At 36.3% G+C, this 14,737-nt stretch overlaps 1 protein-coding gene across 1 annotated transcript; it reads left to right on the forward strand.

Moving 5' to 3' along the window:
- The first annotated feature begins 5,225 nt into the window (after positions 1 to 5,225).
- LOC107147736 (olfactory receptor 13C7-like) lies at positions 5,226 to 13,900 on the forward strand. The gene is made up of 2 exons (XM_048783282.1): positions 5,226 to 7,064; positions 7,852 to 13,900. Exon 2 carries the CDS (start codon positions 7,973 to 7,975, stop codon positions 8,933 to 8,935), a length of 963 nt encoding a protein of 320 aa, XP_048639239.1. The 5' UTR covers positions 5,226 to 7,064; positions 7,852 to 7,972; the 3' UTR covers positions 8,936 to 13,900.
- The last annotated feature ends 837 nt before the right edge of the window (positions 13,901 to 14,737 follow it).

Here is a 14,737-nt window from a genome sequence, read left to right on the forward strand (position 1 = left end):
CTCCAGCCCCTGTTCCTCTTTTTAGTATTTTTAACCTTAGCTATCTTCTCTTTGAGCTGTACTCATGTGTAGAATCCATACAGAAGAATCCTACACCTCCAGATGAATGCTAGTAGTTGGAGTCAGTGGGAGGCAGATCAAAAGTAAAGCTTTTATCTCTAATACAAACTCATGTCATATATTTGAGTTTGTAGTAAGTCAGTCTGCCACCTAAGTACTCTCTTACCTCTGGGTTCTAAGTATTTTCAGGGGGGTTACTGGTGCCTCTGGCAGCCAATTTAAGTCCATCTTTGTTTTCTTCTAGGAGACTCTATATTCCCACAAGTGATTTAAAGTTGAATCTTTCAAACTTCCTAATGGTAGCCAATTGTAGAATACTAAGGACAATGAAACAAAGACCTAATCATGTCTTACTCATTAAATAGCATTTTTTCTTTTTAATTAATTTTTTTCTGATTTTAGAAATAATATATATTCATTGTGGAAAATTGGTTTATTCAGAAACGGCCAAAGAAAAAAATGAAAGCCATCCATTATTTTAGATATAAGTATTGAAATTTTAGCATATTTTCATGAATATACTTCATATAGTATGAAGCGTTATTGATAGCATATTCTACTTGCTATATTATATTCTTGTGGTTAAAGTTCATGTATTTTATATATTTTTGATTTTATTTATTATGGAACTGAGGAGTGAACCTAGGGGCACCCTACCACTGAGTTACATCCCAACTCCTTTTATTTTTTTATTTTGAGACAGGGACTCATTAAGTTGATGAGGGTGGCCTCAATCTTGTCTTCTCCTATTTCAGTCTCCCAAGTAGCTGGGTTTTGGCTCATGCTATTTTTAAGCAGGGTTTTAATGAATCATCATTGATTTCTAATTTCATTCTATTGTGATCTGATAGAATGCAGGGTAGTATCTCTACTTTTTTGTATTTCTAAGGTTTACTTTGTGTCATAATGTGTGGTCTATTTTAGAGAAGGATCCATGTGTTGCTGAGAAGAACGTGCATTCGCTCATTGACGGATGAAATATTCTATATATATATATCAGTTAAGTCTAAGTTATTTATTGTATTATTGAGTTCGAGAATTTCTTTGTTCAGCTTTTATTTGGAAGACCTATCAAGTGGTGAAAGAGGTGTGTTAAAGTCACCCAAAATTATTGTGTTGTGTCTATTTGACTCTTGAACTTGAGAAGAATTTGTTTGATGAATATATATGCTTCATTTGTTTGGTGCATATACGTTTATAATTTTATATCTTGTTGATGTATGGTTACCTTAAGCAGTATGAAATGTCCTTCTTTATCCCTTTTGATTAACTTTGGCTTGCAGTCTATTTTATTTGACATGAGGATGGAAACCTCTGCTTGTTTCCATAGTCCATGTGAGTGGTATGTTTTTTTCCAACCTTTTACCTTCAGTCTGTGGATGTCTTTTCCTATGAGATGAGTCTCTTGGAGGCAGCATATTGTTGGGTCTTTATTTTAAATTCAATCTGCCAGTCTGTGTCTTTTGATTAGTGAGTTTAAGCCATTAACATTCAGGATTATTATTGAGACATAATTTGTATTCCTAGTCAGTTTTGTTTATTTTGGGGATTTAACTTGACTTTGTTTCTCCTTTGATTAGTTTTTCCTTCAGTGTAATACCTCCCTCTGTTGATTTTCATTGTTGTTTTTCATTTCTTCCTCATGGAATATCATTCCAATATGAAAAGTAATATCTATAATATCAAAATTAAAATTAGAATTATTTATGAAACCCATGCCCATGTGGGGAGATTTCTAATTGAGTTTTCCTGATTTTATTCTTCTCAGGATTTGAGACATTTAGAAAATAACCACTTCCTGACTTTTCCTCCAACTTTTCTTGGGTTGGGGTTAGTGATCATACCAGCTTACCTCTGATACAGTTCTAGGGAGGATCTTTCCAATCTTTGGTGTGTCTCAGTACCTACTAATTTTCTGTTGGGTCAATGGAGACAGTCCCTGATTGGGACTTAGTGGCCAAGTTATTTCCTTTTTTGGAGTGCAGGCTTATGTTCCCTTCTGAAGAGAAGGTCCATGTTTCTGGGCTGTCACACCCAATGTGGGCTACCTGATGCATATTTTGGAGTGTGCAGGGGATGGAAATTCTAAGGTAGAGGTATTGAAATCTTTTTGATGTGGTGCTGACTGGGTTTGTGGATGGGTGCTGTCTCCTCTTGAGTGCAGAGGTCACAGGTTAATGGGCTTGTATCTGGGCACACTGGATGGTGGTTGGCTGTGGGATGCTCCTTCATAAGCCTATTTGTGGGGTATACTGCTGTTGTGTATGTGCACAAGGTTCTCTGCTGGCTGTTTGGGGTTATCTTTAGAATTGCCTTCTGTGGGTCTGTACCTTTGAATGATAAATGAATTAATGGCAACTCTGGGAGTCACAGCTGTGGATCTTCCTAGAGGTGCTGGGGCACTGGAGTTACTTTCTATTCCTGGGTTTTTTTCTCCAGCTAATGCTTATTCATCAGTCCAGGAGACCAAATCTGCACGCTTGGAAGATGCTGCAGCTGCTGGCTGTTTCTATTAGGTGTGAGGGCACAGGATGCAGGGCTGAGGGGTGCCACTGATTGCTCTGAATGCTGTGCATCCGTTGCTTCCACAGAGGCTTCTTTAAATTGGCATAGAGCTTAGTGGCTGACTGGTCAGCTGTTCTTTCAGTGCTTCATTTCTGGAGTATGGAGAAGTTGAGGCTTGTTGCCTGGATCCACTCCATCATCTTCCATTTCTTTAGTATTGCCGCAGTCTGGCTGGGCACAAAATAACCGAGCCGCCACACAGCCTTGTAGGTTCAAAACAGGAACTCCTTTATTTTCCGCACTCCCTCCAACGCCATACACACGGCCTTCTCCCAGGACACACCACACACCATCCGGAAATCCCTCCTGCGCAAATCCCTCCTCCGGCACTTCCCCAACCAACGCGAACTCCCCAGGAATCCCCAAAGTAGCAGGAGAACTCCAAAGTAGCAGGCCAAGGAGGACAGCAGGGGTCTAACATACAATTGAATACACAGCTTAACATAACCATCATCATCTCAGTGGCTTGCTGGCATCACCTTTCAACCACTCCGTTCTGGCAAAGATGCCATGCATCATCCTGACTCAGCTGTGGCCCTCAACAAGTATTTTCATGGTAGCATCTTGTCCTTTGGTTTGTGCAAAGAATCGCTGCAGAGGTACTACTTTTCCATGGTGTATTCTTGTGAGCACATTCAAATATTTATATTAAGTTTTTTAAGTGGTAAGAGATAGATAGGGGTCTAATTTCATTCTTCCATATGAGGCTAGCCAGCACTATTTATCAAAATGATTATCCTGGGGCCAGGGTTGTAGCTCAGTGGCAGAGTGCTTGCCTACATGCATGAGACACTGGGTTCAATCACTGGCACCATATAAAAATAAAAACAAATAAAATAAAGGTATTGTGTCCATCTGCAAATAAAAAAAAAGAAAAATGATTATTCTTTCTTCAGAGCATGTTTTTAGCCTCTGTTTTGAAAATTGTTATGGTTTGGACATGAGTTGTCCTTGTGTGAGACAGTGCAAGAAGGTTCAGAGAAATGAATGATCTGACTGTTAAAAGTCTTAACCCAATTAGTGAGATTTAATCCCCTCATAGGCATTAACTGAATGGTGGCTGAAGTGGTAGGGTATAGCTGGAGGAGGTGGGAATCAGGGTGTGGCTTTGGTGTATATATTTTATCTGGAGAGTTGAGTCTCTCTCTGCCTCCTGGTCACCATGATGTGAGCTGCTTCCTTTGGCCACCATCTCCTGCTGTGATGTTCAGCCTCACCCCAAGCCCAGAGGAATGAAGCTGGCCCTCTGTGGACTAAGGCCTCTGAAACTGTGAGGCCTCAAATAAATTTTTCCTCCTTTAAAATTGTTCTGGTTAGATCCTTTAGTCACAACAGCAAAAAAGCTGACTAAAACAAAAATCATTTGGCTTCAAATGTGAGGGTTTAATTCTAAGCTCTCTATTCTGTTCTCTTGCTCTCAGTGTCTGCTTTTCTGCCAGTATCATGTTGTTTTTATTACTACAGCTTTGTGATATATTTTGAAGTCAAGTAGTTTCATGTCTCCTGCTTTGTTCTGTTTTGTTTAAGATGGCTGTTGCTTTTATTTTTTATTTTTTATTTTTTTGTGGTACAAAAAAAGTTGCTAGAAATTAGAGTAGAATGGTTGATCATCAGAACCTGGACAGATTAGAGGGATGGGGTGGGGAAAGGTTGATGAGTGGGAAATTAATTATAATTAGATAGAAATGTGTAATTCTGATGTGCTATTGCACAGTAGGATGACTATAGATAGTGGTAAGATATTGTATAATTTAAAAACCTGAAAGAAAAGATTTTAAATATTGTCACTATAATTTATAAACATTTGAGGAGACAGATAAGTGTAACCTGATATAAACATTATGCAATGTGCCCATGTATTGAAACATCATTTGGTACCTCATAAATATGTACAATTTTTATGTTTTAGTTAAAAATAATAATAAAAAAGAATTCCACCATTCCAGGCTATCATGGGTAATCTCAAAGGGAACAGACTAAAGGTAAGTCTTGCTTAAATGTTCTACCTTGAATTTGTATCAACAGCAAACAATATAGGTTTACTCTGACATTTGAGCCCTAAAACTTTCCAGAGAACTAAATGGAGACTCCAGTAGAGAATATAAATCCTTCTTTGCTTTCTTCAAAGAGACTCTTGTAATCCCAGAAGTGATTTAAAGTGATATTTCTCATCTGTGTGGGAAATAGTAGGTCCTAAAAGTTTAATAATACTGTCTCAAAGAACTAATTGTATCTTATTTATTAAGCAATAGCTTATTTTTTAAAAAATAAACTAAATTTTTATAATTCAATAATACATATTAATTGAAGAAAATCTGGGAAATTTGGGAAACCCTAAATGAAGAAATCAAATTCATCCATAATTCCAGACATGGTAACTATTATTAGTTTAATATGTTCATAGGCATATGGTAAATAATAGGAAAAACTGTAATTCTCCTATTGTATTTTCAACACAGAACACTCTGTCAACAATTTACTTCTGACATGAGATAACCAGATGTGTATTTTCTCCACATCAAGCAATTTTCTGACTTCACTGGATTGTCCTACAATTTATTTCAATTCTGACACTACCTACGTGGAGTTTGCATCAGATCCCACAGGTAAAGGGCTCAGTGCCACAAGATTGTCCCGTACTTTAGATGCCAAAAGCAAATCTGAGCCTCAGGGACTTCTGACCAACTGGCTGCATGTTGAAAGTTCCTTTTGGTATTATGTTTTTTTGAGTTCTTTATATATCCTGGAGGTTAGTTCTCTATCTGATGTGCATATGGTAAAAATTTGCTCGCATTCGGTAAGCTCTGTCTCTACCTCATTGATTGTTTCTTTGGCTGACTTTTGATTTATTGATTTCTGATTTATCGATGATTAAATATTTTGATTTATTGATTCTTGATTTTATTTCTTGCACTTTAGGAGTCTTGTTAAGGAAATTGGGGCCTAAACTGGCATGATGAAGATTTTGGCCTTTACAGTGGCCACATCAACCTACTTAATTCTTCTGTTCATTGAACATTGTTTAGAGTGAAAAATTCTCAACAGTTGCATTATGAGCCAGTATACTGAGCATGTCTTTGCATATAGTTAACAACTCTGAGAATTGATTTTCAAATTTTATTTATTGAAGAAAGTCATAACATCTTTCATGGCATATGTTGCTTTTCTATGTTGTATTTCTTCCTCAATGACATTTAAAAATATTTTTCACTGACAAAAATGAATCATGTTGTCAGATTTTATTCTCTTCTTTTTAATACTACACATAGTGATTCCATTTAATTTCAGAATTTGAAACAAAAAGTATATTTTGTAATATCCATGTTAAAGAATTGAATTTTCATGAGTTAACATTCATTTCAACAGATAGTCAAGGCAAATGTTATTAATTATAATAACATTTAGTTAATAATTATTTCAAGTCAGAATTTATTTTCCTGTTCTAAAGTAAACTATGGTTTTTCTCAGCCATTGAAATTGTTGCATTTCTATTACTTTTTGTGCCAGGCCATTGTGAGCTTAAGTAAAGGAAAGGTTGGATAAGTTTGGGACCTTGTGTATATACTTGAACAGAGACATGGATAAGCAAAATTAAAATGACTGTGCTTATAGTTATGTCTGTTTAGAGGAACCAATGATACCAGAATGATGCTTATGGGATCTGGGACTCTAGTACTGAAGGTCAAAGTAAAGATAATTGGCAATTATCGAGAGCAAAGTATCATTTTGAACCAAGTGTCACAGATTTCTGACATATCTCTCCATTAAATATTGTCCATTCTAATTTCTATCTCTTGATCATTTTACCTGGGTAGTAGTCATTTGCTCTTCCCAGAGAGTGTGAGCTGGAAAAATTATTGCTGGTTTGCAAGTTATACAATTAAATTGTACTAGCTACTTTGTTTTAATTGCTTCTGAGGGACTTTATCCCAAAATTACTAGGAAGTGAACTTTAAATTACTTTGGGGATTAGAAACATTCTCAAAGCAGCAAACACTTTAAGTTGCTTTGGTGTTCCATTGGCTGATCCTTTAAAGGATCCTCTAGTAGTAAAGAAGACTGTGAAGAGCCCCGGCTTTCATCATTACTGGAAGTCGTTTCTGTTTTGCCACTGGTTAATTGGTTTTTACAATGCCAGCAACTTGATTTTAATGAGAACTGGGAAGTAGATAGTTCTTATTTATTTTGCTGAAATTATTGAAGTGGAAATTATGAGACTAGCAATCTTGTAAAAATGCAGGACTTCTGGTTTTGGCATTTTAATATAGAAACACTCCATATTCCAATGTAATGGGGATACAAATAATTATAGAAAATTGCTACATTAAGAATTTTCAAGTGGCCTACTCCTTACTGTCATAAGTATTGCTAAATATGCAGGGAGAAGACCCCAGCTCTGCTGTTAGAGCAGAGGAAGCTGACATCTGTGCAAAGAGGAGGTAATACACATTTTCTCCTACCTGAAGGTAAAAGAGTAAATCTCTTGTTACTGAAATTTTGTAATTTGTACATTTATGATTGTAGCTTGAGACTGGGCACTAGTGTTTTCCTGAGGTCAATTTATTATTCATTATGTGCATCAGGCAGGACAATATAATGTTTTACAGATACTTCCTGATTGTTACTCAAAGACAGAAAGAAAAATCGTTCTACCTAACAGTGTTTCTTGTTTTGTTTACCAACATGCTGTAGTTAATATTCTTAGGATGTTGCAGGCACTTATAGTTCCCCCAAATTAAAAACAACCAAAAGTCCTTTTTCAAAAAATACGTCTTCTTTTCTATTTGTCCTTTGAGCTCCAAAACTCTTCTGAAACTGAGGTTAAATTACCTTTGGAGCAGGATTTACATATGCTGCTTTGTTTTAATAACTGAAGAGCAGTCATTTTTGTTAAGGATATCATATTGGTTATTCAGAAAAAATTGTTATGACATACATGATTTTTAAAATGGTCAAATGCTTGTTGGCCAATGTTATTTGATACATTTTAGATTTATTCTGAATTATTTGGTCAAAATACTAATGTGACATTACATTAAAGTAATTTTAAATTCATAATGCAAATGAGTTGCATAATTCTAACCCAGTTGCATGTATTCTTAATCTATTCTCTAAGAAGGACATTTAATTTAGAGCTAAACCTCTTTTATGAGATATGAAAGTCTAACTGATCTTAACTTCAAGGATAGTAATGTATTCTTGTGTTATTTGTATATTCAATTATAGGTCTTTATTGCCCATGAGAGAATCCACTTAAGAATGTAAACAGTTCTTACAGACACTGCTGCAGCAGATCACATGCATTCCAGCCGTTATAGAATTCCTGTCGGTGAAAGAAAATATTAACATGGGAAAATACAATCAATCTTCTGTGACAGAATTTGTCCTGCTGGGGCTTACAGGTTACCCAGAGCTTGAGGCCATTTACTTTGTGCTGGTCCTTTGCATGTATCTGGTGATCCTGTTGGGAAATGGAGTCATCATCACTGTTAGTGTCTGTGACTCCCACTTGCACACCCCCATGTACTTTTTCCTCAGTAACTTGTCATTCTTGGACATCTGCTACACTAGTTCTTCTATTCCCTTATTTCTCAGCAGCTTCTTAACTTCAAAGAAAACCATCTCCTTCTCTGGATGTGGAGTGCAAATGTTTCTCTCCTTTGCTATGGGAGCCACAGAGTGTGTCCTTTTAAGTATGATGGCATTTGATCGCTATGTGGCCATCTGTAACCCTCTGAGATACCCCATCATTATGAGCAAGACTTCTTATGTGCCCATGGCTGCTGGGTCCTGGATCGCAGGGGGTGTCAATTCTGTGTTGCAGACTTCACTTGCAATGAAGCTTCCTTTCTGTGGTGATAATGTCATTAATCATTTTACTTGTGAAATCTTGGCGGTCTTAAAATTGGCCTGTGCTGATATATCCATTAATATTATTAGCATGGTTGTTGCTAATGTGATTTTTCTTGTGGCCCCAGTACTTTTTATTTTTATATCGTATGTTTTCATTCTCTCCACCATCCTGAGGATTCCTTCTGCAGAGGGAAAACGGAAGGCCTTTTCCACGTGCTCCGCCCACCTAACAGTGGTTATTATATTCTATGGGACCATCCTCTTCATGTATGCAAAACCCAAGGCTAAAGACTCTTCAGGGGCTGACAAAGAACAAGTCACAGACAAAATCATTTCACTCTTCTATGGAGTGGTAACACCCATGCTCAATCCACTCATCTATAGTTTGAGGAACAAAGATGTGAAGGCAGCTGTGAAGAATATACTGTGTCGCAAACGTTTTTTGCAAGGAATGTAAATGCTACTCTATTTTTTTTATTGTTTTACTCTAAATGCAAGGGTAATTTTTACTTGGTGGTTCGAAAATAAATATAAGGACTAGTGGTGCCACTAATTTTTTAAATTCTTAATTTTTTTGTGCCTGATATTTAAATGAAAGAGAAATGTAGGGATAAACTTTTCCCTTCACAATAGGTTGAAGAAGAGGAGAGACAGAAATTTATGAATAAAAAATTCTCATCCAAATCACCCTCTTTCTCATGGATAATGAAGTTTAGTTTAACTCTGAAATGATGAGTTCTATAATCTTATGTAAAGGGAAATAACATTTTAATAACTTAATCTCTTCTATGTGAATCAGTTTTATAGTCATGTCATTCTTAGAAAATCTAGTAGGAAGGGTCTTGTTAAGGGTCAGAGTACTATATAAATTCAACATAAAGTGACCCATAATGAGATGGATATGGTCATGTAGAGGGGATGGAGGAACACTTGGGTATTGGGTACCTGGACTGGACATATATCATTTTCATTGAAAAATATGAAGCTATATCCCCTAGGTCTGATTTCCTTTTGGTTACTATCTGGCAAGCACCCCACCTACCATGAAAAGACACCTGGGGCAATGTCACCTTTTGTTTATCCAGCTGACAGTGAATTTTGGTCTATCTTGTGTTTAAATCAGTGAGCAGTGGTATCTTCAAATAGGAAACATTGTTATTATCTTTTAACATTGTTATTGTTTAATGGCTGAAAAATTAGTTTCTAAAGAATTTGACAAGGTTCTCTAAGAACACAATAGTAATTTATTAATGATAATTTAGTATAGTTTAACAAATTAGCTATTTCTGCAGTTACATGAATTTCCTGTAGAATAGGAGCTTTCCTTTCATTCATTCAGTTATTTGTTACTTATTTAATCAACAAGTATTTATTGATACCTATATTGTCTCAGGCACTGTGCTAACTATTGAAAAAAATAACACAACTAAACAACCTGGAAAAACAAAAAAAACAGAACATGAGGAACACTTTTGTTTTTGTTTTTGTTTTTTGGAATATAGACTAATATTAATTGGGGACAAAAATATAAAAAAAAAATTACCTCTCCCCAGTTGGTCTTGGGTCTTGGTTGGGCTGAGCAGAGTAATAGGTAGACTTGGAGCGATTAGTTAATTAATTTATCAAACCCATTGAGTTACACTCCCAGCCCTACTGGGAGTAATTTAAACGTGGTCATATGCTATCTTCATATGAAAGTATTTGAACCATCTTTGAGAAAGAAAGAAAGGGGTTCAGTGAGAAAGAGGGGACAGTGGAGTAAGGAAGAAAGCAGTGCATACTAGAGATTTCAAAGAGAATGAGATACTGCAAAAATGGAATTAGGGAAAAAGGAAAATAACAACTAAATAGAATTTTGGGGAAGTTTAGATGCTGGTTTTGTGTGGCACTACTTCATTGAGTCTTAGTAATCTCAATAAAGATGAACAATATTCTTTAAGACATTTTGTGATGGATTCAGTTTCTTTTTGCAGTTTTAACATTCTAAGACTGGCTATAGATGAGCATAATTTAGGTATGTAACAGACTTAAGGGGTGATGGTGGTGGTGGTGGAGATTCTCAACTACAGTGTAGCATGTGAAGAGTTTTTGAAGGGAGTATGTAAAATTTCCCTTGAAGTGGGGGGTGGTGTTCCAGGAAGGAAAGGGCGACTTATGCTTAGCTGAGTTGGTAAATATCTCAAAAGACATTTCAGAAGGACAAGAAGGTAAAAGAGAAATTGTTATAAAGCATCAGAACAGTTGTTTTGCCTCATATGCATGCTGACATTTCTCTGAAGGAGAATTAATACGTTGATTCTGAATTTTGTTTTTGAATCAGGATTTTTCATGTGCTGCGAACTGAATTTCCTTGGAAAGAAACATTTACTCCAAAATATTTTTAGAGTACAACATTTTCTAAAAGGTCAACCTACAATATTTGGAATTATTTTAAAGATTTTTATTAAATTTTGAATATAAGTTTGTAGTAACATTGGGGCAAAATACAAACCAAGAAGAGTGATGATATATTAAGCAACAATAGCATATATTGCACTTCATTAGCCACCCAAAGTCAAGATTTTATGAATAGAAAATATTTAGAATAAATTTACATATTTGCTTATGAATGAGAGTCAGTGATTTTTGTATTTTTTTTTTGCCAATTGATTATCAGAGAATATTGTACACTTCTATGCTTTTTGTCTTGCCCAGACCAGATGACTTTTTCAGTTTGTTTTAGTCAGTCTTTTCTTACCTGTTTCCTCCTATGTTTTAAGGTAAGCTGATATTTTACCAACAGTGTTTGAAATTGTGATTTTGGGGATGGAATGATATATAATATCCACTTTTCTTATTTCAAATACCTGGACTTGTATTTTTACTATCCTTTTTCAATTTTAATTAATTAGTTCATTCAACAGTTAATTACTGTCAACCATTTATTTAACTTGGCATTGGACTTTATATAATGAACACTTAGCCATGGTTCCAACATTGAGATTTCAGAAGCTAACAAATGGTTATAGCATAAAAGAAAAACCATGGTAGTAAAGGTAAGGGTCAGAGCAGTACAGAGTAAGGAATAACCAACTCGAGGGAAATATTAGAAGGCTTTGCAGAGATTGTGACATTCTACCTGTCCCTTCTGACATTGCTAAGATTTCACTAGGGAAGGAAAGTGACAATACAGAGGAAATAGCATTTGTTATTATTGTCCTTAGGTGTGAAAGAATGTGGAGTAATTATAAAATTACATGGTGAACGAACACAGTATGTGTGAAAGTAATGGGAACAAACATGGTCATGAAAAGAAGATGAAATACCTAGCCAGAAATGTAAATTGGAACTAGATAAAGTCCCTGGGTAAAATATAAAAATAATGGTAAATAAGTCAATGTATCAAAGGTTTTCCAAATGGAAGAGGCCAACAAATATAATTTGCTCAGAAGCCATATGTGTTGGATTTTCTTGGATAAGATTAATTTCACTTTTTAAAATCTTGACCTTGTAAGTTTACTTGTTTGTACTACTTAGACAACTTATTTCTACATTTTGTGAGATCATTTTCATAAAGTGATGTAGTTAGATTAATACTAAAATTTCTAACTCTAGCATTGTTTCCACACATATCTTCCTTTCTTTGCTCTGCTTATATTTAAAATTTTGCCTCAAAATATGTCAGCTTATTTTATTTATGAACTCAAAGGTGTCAGTTTCTCATCATTTCTTCCAGCACCAGTGTCCACTCATCAATTTTCTTCATATACTCAAGCACCTCTATATTCCTTAGGTTACAGATAATAGAATTGAACATGAGGGGAACTACACAATAGACCAAGTCTATTAGTTTGTCTGAAGGAGATTTTTGTATGTTTGCTCCATTTACATAAAACATATTTCATAAAACACAATCCCCTCTCTCATGTGGACTGAGCATGCAGAAGAAACCTTTTTACTTCTTCCAGCTGAATTGATTTCAGTATAGCATAGGTGGTAAAAATATAGAAAGCAGAAATTAGCAGTAATGGAGTAACTGAAAACATTCCATTGCCCAACATATACTATCATTCTAGGAAATATGTATGCACACTACTTTCATTAAAGATACTATTTCAGAAAAATGATCAATGAATGACATTTCTTCCACAAAAGGACATTTGTAATGTTAGTACATTTATGCCAGTTTGTTGAAAAAGCCTAATCCATGAAGAAAAGCTGCCTTCTAAATACAAGGACTCTTATTTATGATGATGGGAAAACTCAGATATTTGCTGATGGACACATAGAAGTCATACACCATCACTGCCAGAAGCACAGTATGAACCCCATGAACTGGAAACAGACACTTACGTATTACATCCTGTGAAAGAGTCTTTTTCTCTGATAAGAAGTTTATCAGTATTGCAGAGACAACAGGGATGAAACCTAGATGTTCAGAAAGGAGGGGTTATATACTTAGGTAGGAGGAAGTAGAAAACCTAGATGCTGTTCCAGGGAAGGATTATATGATTCCAGTTACATCACTAAACATATGACAGAAAAAAATTTTTTATTTAATTCTGGGTATTCAGAAAGACCTCACAGGATGAACTCAATTTCAATTGTCCATTTTTTTTTCATTTTATTTTTCAAATCCAGAGTAATTCAGAAAAGGAAACATTGTGTGAATTAAATGAGTGATTCCATATCATGTGAATTGGTAATTGAAGTAGGAGGTCAGTCCTACAACTATGCTATCACTACCTGGAACAGTGATAAAAACAGAGAGATTAGTTCATGAGGTTCTCCTAACTTATGAAGCAATTGAGCTGCTTTTGTAGCTTGCTAAATGTACAACTTCTGTATTCTATTTTCGGAGACTGTGATGCATGAGATTTAAAGGAGGGAAGAACCCTTTGTATTTTTATTTTATGCTTTTGTTGGTGCATTTTAGTTATAAATAATAGTGGGATTTATTGTAATATATTTGTACATGCACATAACATAATTTGGTCAATTTCACTTCCCAGTACCCCTTCTTTCCCTCTCACCTTCCATTCCCTCAATTACCTTCCTTTATTATCTGTTTTTGTTGATTTGGTTGATCCACAAATTCCACTTTGAGAATAAATATTTTAGAGAAGGCATGTCTGCCGCAGTCTGGCTGGGCACAAAATAACCGAGCCACCACAAAAGCCTTGTAGATTCAAACAGCAACTCTTTATTCCCGAACTCTCACCGGCACTCTACACGCACGTTCTGGGAAAATACACTCCCTCCACCGGGCGTACCAATACTCTCAGAACCCGGCGAGAACTCAACGGGAACTCTAGGAGTGGGCACCTGAGTCAGCAGGATATGCCCTAATCCCAGCAGGATCCGCCCTAAACCTGGAGCTGCCCTATTCCAGCAGGATCCACCCTAAACCTGGAGCCACCCTAATCCCTGAGCAGGGTCACCTTTCAACCCAAAAATGCCATGCGACATCCCTACTTGACTATGGCTCTCAGCATCTCCCCTGTTCTGTTTAAATAAACAACAAGCAATGTGGCTTAGGGACCGTGCCTGTTAGGTTGTCCAATTCAACATATGGTCCTTACCCATCATCGGATGAGCTGACCTCTAGGCGTCAGCCTCCTGTCTTAGGTTGGTACCACTGCAATTGGATCATGCCCGTCACTGACTACCAGTCCAGTATACAGCCATACTTGTGGATAGGCCTATGCACCANATGTAGTAAACAGAACTAGCCATCTCTTTCTTGTTGAAGAAAAATCCTTCTACAGGATACCATGATGGTCCCATTGATATACTTAATAACTCGTCTTTAAAAAGCCAAGGGCTACATTTTTGTATTGTATCAACATATGCCCTTATTGTTCTTGGTCTTACTGGGGTGCCTCCTTCCTCTCACAATTTCTCTTCCTCGGAGGCGAACAACTTGAAACCTTGAGTCAACCATTTTCCCCAGTTTGCCTGAGAAAGTTCTAGGGACAGGCAACTTGAAATAAAAACAAAATAAATCAAAACAAGAACACATTGTTTTTTGAAATGGTCACCCATTCTTTCGCTCTTCCTCAGGGACGAGCAATTTCACTTACCTCCAAGCTTCAGGCGTTCCCCGTACGGGCCACCAAATGCCGCAGTCTGGCTGGGCACAAAATAACCGAGCCACCACAAAAGCCTTGTAGATTCAAACAGCAAATCTTTATTCCCGAACTCTCACTGGCACTCTACACGCGTGTTCTGGGAAAATACACTCCCTCCACCGGGCTCTGCATACCAATACTCTCAGAAC

This window comes from Marmota marmota, unplaced genomic scaffold, assembly GCF_001458135.2.
Source record: "Marmota marmota marmota unplaced genomic scaffold, marMar, whole genome shotgun sequence".
In the NCBI taxonomy this organism is placed as follows: Eukaryota; Metazoa; Chordata; class Mammalia; order Rodentia; family Sciuridae; genus Marmota; species Marmota marmota.